Source organism: Petromyzon marinus, assembly GCF_048934315.1.
Source record: "Petromyzon marinus isolate PM22_M1 ecotype Great Lakes invasive population chromosome 70 unlocalized genomic scaffold, UKy_Petmar_22M1.pri1.0 chr70_unloc.2, whole genome shotgun sequence".
Classification (NCBI taxonomy): Eukaryota; Metazoa; Chordata; class Hyperoartia; order Petromyzontiformes; family Petromyzontidae; genus Petromyzon; species Petromyzon marinus.
The window spans coordinates 164,797-179,062 of NW_027422604.1; the positions used below are offsets into that span (position 1 = coordinate 164,797).

Here is a 14,266-nt window from a genome sequence, read left to right on the forward strand (position 1 = left end):
CTGTGAGTGAGTCAGGCTGTGAGTGAGTCAGGCTGTGAGTGAGTCAGGCTGTGAGTGAGTCAGGCTGTGAGTGAGTCAGGCTGTGTGTGGGTGAGTCAGGCTGTGAGTGAGTCAGGCTGTGTGTGGGTGAGTCAGGCTGTGACTGAGTCAGGCTGTGTGTGAGTGAGTCAGGCTGTGTGTGAGTGAGTCAGGCTGTGAGTGTGTGAGTCAGGCTGTGACTGAGTCAGGCTGTGAGTGAGTCAGGCTGTGAGTGAGTCAGGCTGTGTGTGAGTGCGTCAGGCTGTGTGTGAGTGAGTCAGGCTGAGTGTGTGAGTCAGGCTGTGAGTGAGTCAGGCTGTGAGTGAGTCAAGCTGTGAGTGTGTGAGTCAGGCTGTGAGTGAGTCAGGCTGTGAGTGAGTCAGGCTGTGTGTGAGTCAGGCTGTGAGTGAGTCAGGCTGTGAGTGAGTCAAGCTGTGAGTGTGTGAGTCAGGCTGTGAGTGAGTCAGGCTGTGAGTGAGTCAGGCTGTGTGTGAGTCAGGCTGTGAGTGAGTCAGGCTGTGACTGAGTCAGGCTGTGTGTGTGAGTCAGGCTCTGGGTGAGTGAGTCAGGCTGTGAGTGAGTCAGGCTGTGAGTGAGCCAGGCTGTGAGTGAGTCAGGCTGTGACTGAGTCAGGCTGTGTGTGAGTGAGTCAGGCTGTGAGTGAGTCAGGCTGTGTGTGGGTGAGTCAGGCTGTGAGTGAGTCAGGCTGTGTGAGTGAGTCAGGCTGTGTGTGAGTGAGTCAGGCTGTGAGTGTGTGAGTCAGGCTGTGAGTGAGTCAGGCTGTGAGTGAGTCAGGCTGTGAGTGAGTCACGCTGTGAGTGTGTGAGTCAGGCTGTGAGTGAGTCAGGCTGTGTGGGAGTAAGTCAGGCTGTGAGTGAGTCAGCCTGTGAGTGAGTGAGTCAGGCTGTGACTGAGTCAGGCTGTGAGTGAGTTAGGCTGTGAGTGAGTCAGGCTGTGAGTGAGTCAGCCTGTGAGTGAGTGAGTCCGGCTGTGAGTGAGTCAGGCTGTGAGTGAGTCAGGCTGTGTGTGAGTCAGGCTGTGAGTGAGTCAGGCTGTGACTGAGTCAGGCTGTGTGTGTGTGAGTCAGGCTCTGGGTGAGTGAGTCAGGCTGTGAGTGAGTCAGGCTGTGAGTGAGTCAGGCTGTGGGTGAGTCAGGCTGTGAGTGGGTGAGTCAGGCTGTGACTGAGTCAGGCTGTGAGTGAGTCAGGCTGTGTGTGTGTGAGTCAGGCTGTGGGTGAGTCAGGCTGTGAGTGAGTCAGGCTGTGAGTGAGTCAGGCTGTGTGTGGGTGAGTCAGGCTCTGAGTGAGTCAGGCTGTGTGTGTGTGAGTCAGGCTGTGAGTGAGTCAGGCTGTGACTGAGTCAGGCTGTGAGTGAGTCAGGCTGTGTGTGAGTGAGTCAGGCTGTGAGTGAGTGAGTCAGGCTGTGAGTGAGTCAGGCTGTGTGTGGGTGAGTCAGGCTGTGAGTGAGTCAGGCTCTGTATGAGTCAGGCTGTGAGTGAGTCAGGCTGTGAGTGAGTCAGGCTGTGAGTGAGTCAGGCTGTGAGTGAGTGAGTCAGGCTGTGAGTGGGTCAGGCTGTGTGTGGGTGAGTCAGGCTGTGAGTGAGTCAGGCTGTGAGTGAGTCAGGCTGTGAGTGAGTCAGGCTGTGTGTGGGTGAGTCAGGCTGTGAGTGAGTCAGGCTCTGTGTGAGTCAGGCTGTGAGTGAGTCAGGCTGTGAGTGAGTCAGGCTGTGTGTGGGTGAGTCAGGCTGTGAGTGAGTCAGGCTGTGTGTGGGTGAGTCAGGCTGTGACTGAGTCAAGCTGTGTGTGAGTGAGTCAGGCTGTGTGAGTGAGTCAGGCTGTGAGTGTGTGAGTCAGGCTGTGACTGAGTCAGGCTGTGAGTGAGTCAGGCTGTGACTGAGTCAGGCTGTGAGTGAGTCAGGATGTGAGTGAGTCATGCTGTGTGAGTGAGTCAGGCTGTGAGTGAGTCAGGCTGTGTCTGAGTGCGTCAGGCTGTGTGTGAGTGAGTCAGGCTGTGAGTGTGTGAGTCAGGCTGTGAGTGAGTCAGGCTGTGAGTGAGTCAGGCTGTGAGTGAGTCAGGCTGTGAGTGAGTCAGGCTGTGAGTGAGTCAGGCTGTGTGTGGGTGAGTCAGGCTGTGAGTGAGTCAGGCTGTGTGTGGGTGAGTCAGGCTGTGACTGAGTCAGGCTGTGTGTGAGTGAGTCAGGCTGTGTGTGAGTGAGTCAGGCTGTGAGTGTGTGAGTCAGGCTGTGACTGAGTCAGGCTGTGAGTGAGTCAGGCTGTGAGTGAGTCAGGCTGTGTGTGAGTGCGTCAGGCTGTGTGTGAGTGAGTCAGGCTGTGAGTGTGTGAGTCAGGCTGTGAGTGAGTCAGGCTGTGAGTGAGTCAAGCTGTGAGTGTGTGAGTCAGGCTGTGAGTGAGTCAGGCTGTGAGTGAGTCAGGCTGTGTGTGAGTCAGGCTGTGAGTGAGTCAGGCTGTGAGTGAGTCAAGCTGTGAGTGTGTGAGTCAGGCTGTGAGTGAGTCAGGCTGTGAGTGAGTCAGGCTGTGTGTGAGTCAGGCTGTGAGTGAGTCAGGCTGTGACTGAGTCAGGCTGTGTGTGTGAGTCAGGCTCTGGGTGAGTGAGTCAGGCTGTGAGTGAGTCAGGCTGTGAGTGAGCCAGGCTGTGAGTGAGTCAGGCTGTGACTGAGTCAGGCTGTGTGTGAGTGAGTCAGGCTGTGAGTGAGTCAGGCTGTGTGTGGGTGAGTCAGGCTGTGAGTGAGTCAGGCTGTGTGAGTGAGTCAGGCTGTGTGTGAGTGAGTCAGGCTGTGAGTGTGTGAGTCAGGCTGTGAGTGAGTCAGGCTGTGAGTGAGTCAGGCTGTGAGTGAGTCACGCTGTGAGTGTGTGAGTCAGGCTGTGAGTGAGTCAGGCTGTGTGGGAGTAAGTCAGGCTGTGAGTGAGTCAGCCTGTGAGTGAGTGAGTCAGGCTGTGACTGAGTCAGGCTGTGAGTGAGTTAGGCTGTGAGTGAGTCAGGCTGTGAGTGAGTCAGCCTGTGAGTGAGTGAGTCCGGCTGTGAGTGAGTCAGGCTGTGAGTGAGTCAGGCTGTGTGTGAGTCAGGCTGTGAGTGAGTCAGGCTGTGACTGAGTCAGGCTGTGTGTGTGTGAGTCAGGCTCTGGGTGAGTGAGTCAGGCTGTGAGTGAGTCAGGCTGTGAGTGAGTCAGGCTGTGGGTGAGTCAGGCTGTGAGTGGGTGAGTCAGGCTGTGACTGAGTCAGGCTGTGAGTGAGTCAGGCTGTGTGTGTGTGAGTCAGGCTGTGGGTGAGTCAGGCTGTGAGTGAGTCAGGCTGTGAGTGAGTCAGGCTGTGTGTGGGTGAGTCAGGCTCTGAGTGAGTCAGGCTGTGTGTGTGTGAGTCAGGCTGTGAGTGAGTCAGGCTGTGACTGAGTCAGGCTGTGAGTGAGTCAGGCTGTGTGTGAGTGAGTCAGGCTGTGAGTGAGTGAGTCAGGCTGTGAGTGAGTCAGGCTGTGTGTGGGTGAGTCAGGCTGTGAGTGAGTCAGGCTCTGTATGAGTCAGGCTGTGAGTGAGTCAGGCTGTGAGTGAGTCAGGCTGTGAGTGAGTCAGGCTGTGTGTGGGTGAGTCAGGCTGTGAGTGAGTCAGGCTCTGTATGAGTCAGGCTGTGGGTGAGTCAGGCTGTGAGTGAGTCAGGCTGTGAGTGAGTCAGGATGTGAGTGAGTCAGGCTGTGTGTGGGTGAGTCAGGCTGTGAGTGAGTCAGGCTCTGTGTGAGTCAGGCTGTGAGTGAGTCAGGCTGTGACTGAGTCAGGCTGTGAGTGAGTCAGGCTGTGATCTCGATGCCTCGTGACGGAAGATGAAGCCAGAAATCCCAGCGATGAGTTCAGCCAGGAACACGGTGAGCAGGAGGACTGCGTACTGTACACACAGACACAGACAAAGAGCCCCCAGGTAGCCTCACACACACACGGTAGGGGCAAGTGCTGTTAGTAGCAAGTAGCAACAGCACCTATACACAGACAAAGATCCCCCGTGTAGCCTCTAACAGACTGCAAGGGCAAGTGCTGTTAGTAGCGAGTAGCAGCAGCACCTATACACAGACAAAGATACCCCGTGTAGTCTCTAACAGGCTGTAGGGGCAAGTGCTGTTAGTAGCGAGTAGCAGCACCTATACACAGACAAAGATCCCCCGTGTAGCCTCTAACAGGCTGTAGGGGCAAGTGCTGTTAATAGCGAGTAGCAGCAGCACCTATACACAGACAAAGATCCCCGTGTAGCCTCTAACAGGCTGTAGGGACAAGTGCTGTTAGTAGCGAGTAGCAGCAGCACCTATACACAGACAAAGATCCCCCGTGTAGCCTCTAACAGGCTGTAGGGGCAAGTGCTGTTAGTAGCGAGTAGCAGCAGCACCTATACACAGACAAAGATCCCCCGTGTAGCCTCTAACAGGCTGTAGGGGCAAGTGCTGTTAGTAGCGAGTAGCAGCAGCACCTATACACAGACAAAGATCCCCCGTGTAGCCTCTAACAGGCTGTAGGGGCAAGTGCTGTTAGTAGCGAGTAGCAGCAGCACCTATACACAGACAAAGATCCCCCGTGTAGCCTCTAACAGGCTGTAGGGGCAAGTGCTGTTAGTAGCGAGTAGCAGCAGCACCTATACACAGACAAAGATCCCCCGTGTAGCCTCTAACAGGCTGTAGGGGCAAGTGCTGTTAGTAGCGAGTAGCAGCAGCACCTATACACAGACAAAGATCCCCCGTGTAGCCTCTAACAGGCTGTAGGGGCAAGTGCTGTTAGTAGCGAGTAGCAGCAGCACCTATACACAGACAAAGATCCCCCGTGTAGCCTCTAACAGGCTGTAGGGGCAAGTGCTGTTAGTAGCGAGTAGCAGCAGCACCTATACACAGACAAAGATCCCCCGTGTAGCCTCTAACAGGCTGTAGGGGCAAGTGCTGTTAGTAGCGAGTAGCAGCAGCACCTATACACAGACAAAGATCCCCCGTGTAGCCTCTAACAGGCTGTAGGGGCAAGTGCTGTTAGTAGCGAGTAGCAGCAGCACCTATACACAGACAAAGATCCCCCGTGTAGCCTCTAACAGGCTGTAGGGGCAAGTGCTGTTAGTAGCGAGTAGCAGCAGCACCTATACACAGACAAAGATCCCCCGTGTAGCCTCTAACAGGCTGTAGGGGCAAGTGCTGTTAGTAGCGAGTAGCAGCAGCACCTATACACAGACAAAGATCCCCCGTGTAGCCTCTAACAGGCTGTAGGGGCAAGTGCTGTTAGTAGCGAGTAGCAGCAGCACCTATACACAGACAAAGATCCCCCGTGTAGCCTCTAACAGGCTGTAGGGGCAAGTGCTGTTAGTAGCGAGTAGCAGCAGCACCTATACACAGACAAAGATCCCCCGTGTAGCCTCTAACAGGCTGTAGGGGCAAGTGCTGTTAGTAGCGAGTAGCAGCAGCACCTATACACAGACAAAGATCCCCCGTGTAGCCTCTAACAGGCTGTAGGGGCAAGTGCTGTTAGTAGCGAGTAGCAGCAGCACCTATACACAGACAAAGATCCCCCGTGTAGCCTCTAACAGGCTGTAGGGGCAAGTGCTGTTAGTAGCGAGTAGCAGCAGCACCTATACACAGACAAAGATCCCCCGTGTAGCCTCTAACAGGCTGTAGGGGCAAGTGCTGTTAGTAGCGAGTAGCGGCAGCACCTATACACAGACAAAGATCCCCCGTGTAGCCTCTAACAGGCTGTAGGGGCAAGTGCTGTTAGTAGCGAGTAGCAGCAGCATCTATACACAGACAAAGATCCCCCGTGTAGCCTCTAACAGGCTGTAGGGGCAAGTGCTGTTAGTAGCGAGTAGCAGCAGCATCTATACACAGACAAAGATCCCCCGTGTAGCCTCTAACAGGCTGTAGGCTGTACTCGTGTTCCCCCCCCGCCCCCCAGTCCCCCCCCCGTGCCCCGCCCCGTGCCCCCACCCCCCGTGCCCCGCCCCCGTGCCCCGCCCCCCATGCCCCGCCCCGTGCCCGCCCCCCGTGCCCCGCCCCGCCCCCGTGACCCCGTGCCCCCGCCCCCCACGCCCCCCCGCCCCCCCGTGTCCCGCCCCCCCGTGCCTCGCCCCCCCGTGCCCCGCCCTCCCGTGCCCCGCCCCGCCCCCCCACGCCCCCCCGCCCCCCGTGCCCGCCCCGCTCATCCGTGCCCCGCCCCCCCGTGCCCCGCCCCGCCCCGTGCCCCCACCCCCCCGTGCCCCTCCCCCCGTGCCCCCCGTGCCCCCACCAGCTTGAGCAGGCACGGGCTGCCCCTGCAGGTGGCCAGGCAGCCGACGAGCCCGAAGAGGAGGATGGCTGCCCCCGTGGCCATGAGCACGAGGGGGGCGGTGGCGGCGGTGCCGCCCCCCCCTGCCCCCTGCTCGGAGAGCAGCGCCAGGTAGGGGCCCAGCGACAGCGACCCCCAGACCCCCACAGACAGCAGCACCAGCCCCGTCACCTGTAGCACACACACACATAGCACACACACACATAGCACACAGCACACACACACAGCGACCCCCAGACCCCCACAGACAGCAGCACCAGCCCCGTCACCTGTAGCACACAGCACACACACACATAGCACACACACATCACACACACAGCACACACAGCACACACACAGCACACACATCACACACACACAGCACACACACAGCACACACACAGCGACCCCCAGACCCCCACAGACAGCAGCACCAGCCCCGTCACCTGTAGCACACACACACACATAGCACACACACACATAGCACACACACACATAGCACACACACACACACACAGCACACACACAGCACACACACACACACAGCGACCCCCAGACCCCCACAGACAGCAGCACCAGCCCCGTCACCTGTAGCACACAGCACACATAGCACACACATAGCACACACACAGCACACACACAGCGACCCCCAGACCCCCACAGACAGCAGCACCAGCCCCGTCACCTGTAGCACACACACACAGCACACACACATCACACACACAGCACACACACACAGCACACACAGCACACACACATCACACACACAGCGACCCCCAGACCCCCACAGACAGCAGCACCAGCCCCGTCACCTGTAGCACACAGCACACACACAGCACACACACATCACACACACAGCACACACAGCGACCCCCAGACCCCCACAGACAGCAGCACCAGCCCCGTCACCTGGAGCACACAGCACACACACAGCACACACACACAGCACACACACACATAGCACACACACAGCACACACAGCGACCCCCAGACCCCCACAGACAGCAGCACCAGCCCCGTCACCTATGGCACACAGCACACACACACATAGCACACACACATAGCACACACACATATAGCACACACAGCGACCCCCAGACCCCCACAGACAGCAGCACCAGCCCCGTCACCTGTAGCACACAGCACACACACACATAGCACACACACACAGCACACACACAGCGACCCCCAGACCCCCACAGACAGCAGCACCAGCCCCGTCACCTGTAGCACACAGCACACACACAGCACACACACAGCACACACACAGCACACACACAGCACACACACAGCACACACACAGCACACACACAGCACACACATAGCACACACACAGCACACACACACAGCACACACACAGCGATCCCCAGACACCCACAGACAGCAGCACCAGCCCCGTCACCTGTAGCACACAGCACACACACAGCACACACATAGCACACACACACATAGCACACACAGCACACACACAGCACACACACAGCACACACACAGCACACACACAGCACACACACACAGCACACACACAGCACACACACATCACACACACATAGCACACACAGCACACACACACATAGCACACACATCACACACACAGCGACCCCCAGACACCCACAGACAGCAGCACCAGCCCCGTCACCTATGGCACACAGCACACACACAGCACACACATAGCACACACACACAGCACACACAGCACACACACACAGCACACACACATAGCACACACACACAGCACACACACAGCACACACACACAGCACACACAGCACACACACACATATAGCACACACACACATATAGCACACACAGCGATCCCCAGACACCCACAGACAGCAGCACCAGCCCCGTCACCTATAGCACACAGCACACACACACATAGCACACACAGCACACACACACACAGCACACACACATCACACACACAGCGACCCCCAGACACCCACAGACAGCAGCACCAGCCCCGTCACCTGTAGCACACACACACATAGCACACATATAGCACACACACAGCACACACACACAGCACACACACACATAGCACACACAGCACACACACAGCACACACACACACAGCACACACACAGCACACACACAGCGATCCCCAGACACCCACAGACAGCAGCACCAGCCCCGTCACCTGTAGCACACAGCACACACACACACAGCACACACACAGCACACATAGCACACACAGCACACACACAGCGATCCCCAGACACCCACAGACAGCAGCACCAGCCCCGTCACCTGTAGCACACAGCACACACACACACAGCACACACACAGCACACACACAGCGATCCCCAGACACCCACAGACAGCAGCACCAGCCCCGTCACCTGTAGCACACAGCACACACACACATAGCACACACAGCACACACACACATAGCACACACAGCACACACACAGCACACACACAGCACACACACAGCACACAGCACACACACATCACACACACAGCGATCCCCAGACACCCACAGACAGCAGCACCAGCCCCGTCACCTGTAGCACACAGCACACACACACACATAGCACACACACATCACACACACAGCACACACACACAGCACACACACAGCACACACACAGCACACACACACAGCACACAAAGCGATCCCCAGACACCCACAGACAGCAGCACCAGCCCCGTCACCTGTAGCACACAGCACACACACAGCACACAGCACACATATAGCACACACAGCACACACACATCACAGACACAGCACACACAGCACACATAGCACACACAGCGACCCCCAGACACCCACAGACAGCAGCACCAGCCCCGTCACCTATGGCACACAGCACACACACAGCACACACATAGCACACACACACAGCACACACAGCACACATATAGCACACACAGCGATCCCCAGACACCCACAGACAGCAGCACCAGCCCCGTCACCTGGAGCACACAGCACACACAGCACACACATAGCACACACACACATAGCACACACACACAGCACACATATAGCACACACAGCACACACACACAGCACACACACACAGCACACACACATCACACACAGCACACACAGCACACACACAGCACACACATAGCACACACACACAGCACATACACATCACACACACAGCGATCCCCAGACACCCACAGACAGCAGCACCAGCCCCGTCACCTGGAGCACACACACAGCACACACATAGCACACACACACAGCACACACATAGCACACACACACAGCACACACAGCACACACACAGCACACACACAGCACACACAGCACACACACAGCACACACAGCACACACACAGCACACACAGCACACATATAGCACACATAGCACACACACAGCACACACACAGCACACACAGCACACATATAGCACACATAGCACACACAGCACACACACACAGCACACATATAGCACACACAGCACACACACACAGCACAGACACACAGCACACACACACACATCACACACAGCACACACACAGCACACACACAGCACACACACATAGCACACACACACAGCACACACACAGCACACACACATCACACACACAGCGATCCCCAGACACCCACAGACAGCAGCACCAGCCCCGTCACCTGTAGCACACAGCACACACACAGCACACACACAGCACACACACACATAGCACACACACACAGCACACACACACACAGCACACACAGCGATCCCAGACACCCCAGACAGCAGCACCAGCCCCGTCACCCGTAGCACACACACAGCACACACATAGCACACACACACACAGCACACACAGCACACACACATAGCACACAACACAGCACACACACAGCACACACACAGCACCACACACACACAGCACACACACACAACACACACACACACAGCACACATAGCACACACACACAGCACACACACAGCATACACAGCACACACAGCACACACACAGCACACACACAGCACACACACACAGCACACACACACACAGCACACATAGCACACACAGCACAGCACACACACACACAGCGATCCCCAGACACCCACACACAGCAGCACCAGCCCCGTCACCTGTAGCACACACACAGCACACACACACAGCACACACACAGCACACATATAGCACACACACAGCACACACATATAGTACACACACAGACACACACACAAATATTGTGGTTAATGCAGTAACATGAATCCTTGTAATGCGGTTTCAGTTTTGTTTCCAGAAAAAAGGGGAAAACCCCCTCTTATATTACAACTGACGTGCTTGTGTCCGGGGATGGGATTCCTTTCCAGCTGAGACCCCGCCTGCTGGCCCATCACCACGTATATAATAACCTTGTTGTTGTAGTGGCGGGGATGGGATTCCTTTCCAACTGAGACCCCGCCTGCTTGCCCATCACCACGTATATAATAACGTCTTGTTGTTGTAGCGGGGATGGGATTCCTTTCCAGCTGAGACCCTGTCTGCTTGTCCATCACCACGTATATAATAACCTTGTTGTTGTAGTGGGGATGGAATTCCTTTCCAGCTGAGACCCCGCCTGCTGGCCCATCACCACGTATATAATAACCTTGTTGTAGCGGGGATGGGATTCCTTTCCAGCTGAGACCTCGCCTGCTGGCCCATCGCCACGTATATAATAACCTTGTTGTTGTAGTGGCGGGGATGGGATTCCTTTCCAGCTGAGACCCCGCCTGCTGGCCCATCACCACGTATATAATAACCTTGTTGTTGTAGTGGGGATAGCATTCCTTTCCAGCTGAGACCCCGCCTGCTGGCCCATCACCACGTATATAATAACCTTGTTGTAGCGGGGATGGAATTCCTTTCCAGCTGAGACCCTGCCTGCTGGCCCATCACCACGTATATAATAATGTCTTGTTGTAGCGGGGATGGGATTCCTTTCCAGCTGAGACCTCGCCTGCTGGCCCATCGCCACGTATATAATAACCTTGTTGTTGTAGTGGCGGGGATGGGATTCCTTTCCAGCTGAGACCTCGCCTGCTTGCCCATCACCACGTATATAATAACGTCTTGTTGTTGTAGTGGGGATGGAATTCCTTTCCAGCTGAGACCCCGCCTGCTGGCCCATCACCACGTATATAATAACCTTGTTGTTGTAGCGGGGATGGAATTCCTTTCCAGCTGAGACCTCGCCTGCTTGCCCATCACCACGTATATAATAACCTTGTTGTTGTAGCGGGGATGGAATTCCTTTCCAGCTGAGACCCCGCCTGCTGGCCCATCACCACGTATATAATAACCTTGTTGTTGTAGTGGCGGGGATGGGATTCCTTTCCAGCTGAGACCCCGCCTGCTGGCCCATCACCACGTATATAATAACCTTGTTGTTGTAGTGGGGATGGAATTCCTTTCCAGCTGAGACCCCGCCTGCTGGCCCATCACCACGTATATAATAACCTTGTTGTAGTGGGGATGGAATTCCTTTCCAGCTGAGACCCTGCCTGCTGGTCCATCACCACGTATATAATAACGTCTTGTTGTTGTAGCGGGGATGGGATTCCTTTCCAGCTGAGACCTCGCCTGCTGGCCCATCGCCACGTATATAATAACCTTGTTGTTGTAGTGGCGGGGATGGGATTCCTTTCCAGCTGAGACCTCGCCTGCTTGCCCATCACCACGTATATAATAACGTCTTGTTGTTGTAGTGGGGATGGAATTCATTTCCAGCTGAGACCCCGCCTGCTGGCCCATCACCACGTATATAATAACCTTGTTGTTGTAGCGGGGATGGAATTCCTTTCCAGCTGAGACCTCGCCTGCTGGCCCATCACCACGTATATAATAACGTATTGTTGTTGTAACTGCTCTCTCGCTGGTTCTGCAGTTCCACTGCTGGATTCTGTTTTTTTTCTGCCTGAGGACGACCACTTGTGTTGCGATCGAAACGTCGTGACTTAGTTTATTTTATACCAACGTGACGACTTTACCGGAAGAACCAAAGAGTATGGACTTATATCTCTCGTCTTGACGCCGTTGTGGCTGGGGCCAGTCCCAGGACAATGCCATCACAAACATGCTTCTATCACAGTGCCAGTGATGGTCATAATAATCTGAGTCGATGAATGTTAGCACGTGGGATTTCGCGACCAAGTAACTCATTGGGGCAATCGTGAAGGGGCCCTACTAATAATCGACTGTGTGTCGGGCTGCTAGTGATGGGATTTAACGACACCAAGCCTGTAATTATGATATATGCTCAAAATGTCCCCCCTCAATACTTTGCTATAAAATAGATTTATGTTTACGTGATTGTGGTTACGGTTATGGTTGTACTTTATTAATCCCCAATCTCGGCTATTAAATACAATGAAACAAGAAAAGGTAAAAAAATAAAAAAAACAGAGCAATGTAAATACAATACACTAGTAGACATTATTGTTAGAAAATACATTAAAAAGTCCATCCTAAGTGCTAGTGATTTTTTATATTTTAGGCAGGAAATTCGTTTTCAAATGTAGATGTTTTTTCTGGGGGGGGTCTCCCATACCCCCTGAGAAGATTTGATCCCCACCATGTTGACTCCACGGCTACGGCCTTGAACGGCACACTAATATATGTTATAACTATTTCAGCTTGTCAACTATTTGTGTCTTCCCCGTTGCTGATGTGCTACACGCACAGCAGCAGGTAACTCATGTAAACTAAACGCTTTTGCTTATTTTACACACCAGGTGCAAGGCCCGCTCAGCTGCGGTGTCGTCACTCTTGTTCAGAAGCGACACCCTGTCCCATCGAAAATTATATCAGCTCAACCACGTGGTGGGATTGTCATCACCACCACGTGGCGGCATCGTCATCGTCATCACCACCACGTGGCGGCATCGTCATCGTCATCACCACCACGTGGCGGCATCGTCATCACCACCACGTGGTGGCATCGTCATCGTCATCACCATCACGTGGTGGCATCGTCATCGTCATCACCACCACGTGGTGGCATCGTCATCATCAGCATCGTCACCACCGTGTTGAAATTTATACATCAGCAGCCAAAGACGCTGAACACGTGGTGACGATGTTGATCCTCAATGTGGAGGGGAAAGCCGGAGGAGCCGGAGACAAGTCCACGCAGTGACCCACCACGGGGAGAGAGACGCAGACTTCAAGTATACAGCAGCAGGCATCGTCAGGGTCGGGATTGAACCCACGACCTCCTGTATACCAGGCGAGGTAGTCAACATCTCCTAGCCACCGTGATGATGATGAGAGAGAGACGCAGACTCCAATCTACAGCAGCAGCAGCAGGCATCGTTGGGGTCGGGATCGAACCCACGATCTCCTGCGTACCAGGCGAGGTAGTTAACATCTCCTAGCCCCGCTGTGTGTGTGTGTCAGATTAAAGCCCAGCTGGAAGGGGTAGAGAGAGAGAGAGAAACGGGGTGTGGGGGTGGTTAGCCTCGAGGCTGCAGGGACCCAGAGTAGCAGTGGAGAGGGCATGGCAGCACGGGGAGAGTCGTGGTTAATAAAGCGTCAGGCCGACTTGTCAACACCGGCACGGGGGTGGCATTTGTAGCGAGCCAGCTACAGATTCCAGCCCCTAGCACCAGGCCACCCCGTCGGGCGATTGAACCATCGCATAAACAACGTCAACACCACCATCATCATCACCATCATCATCACCAACATTATCGCCACCACCCATCGCCATCATCACCATCATCATGTTCACCCCCATCATCATCACAATCATCATCGTTACTATCATCGCCACTATCATCGCCACCATCATTATCGTCCCCACCATCATCATCGTCATTTCCACCACCACTGCCACCATCATCATCACCACAGCCACATCATCATCACCACCATCACCATCAGCATTGTCAGCATCAGCTTCAACATGAACACCACCGCGATCAACACAGTAGTCATCATCATCTCCATCACCAACATCATCTCCATCTCCAACATCATCATCTCCATCACCAACATCATCTCCATCACCAACATCATCATCTCCATACATCATCTCCATCATCATCTCC

The 14,266-nt window shown here is 54.9% G+C and overlaps 1 protein-coding gene across 1 annotated transcript in view; it reads right to left on the reverse strand.

Annotated features, from left to right (window-relative positions):
* The window catches only part of LOC116957117 (tetraspanin-7), a 29,337-nt gene extending 16,545 nt beyond the window's left edge, over nucleotides 1-12,792 (reverse strand). The window contains exons 1-3 of the mRNA XM_076058332.1: nucleotides 12,766-12,792; nucleotides 6,266-6,475; nucleotides 3,834-3,908 (exon numbers count right to left, since the gene is read on the reverse strand). Of these exons, the coding sequence (XP_075914447.1) occupies nucleotides 3,834-3,908; nucleotides 6,266-6,475; nucleotides 12,766-12,792 (312 nt within the window). The remainder of the gene's footprint in view (nucleotides 1-3,833; nucleotides 3,909-6,265; nucleotides 6,476-12,765) is intronic.
* Nucleotides 12,793-14,266: the final 1,474 nt, after the last annotated feature.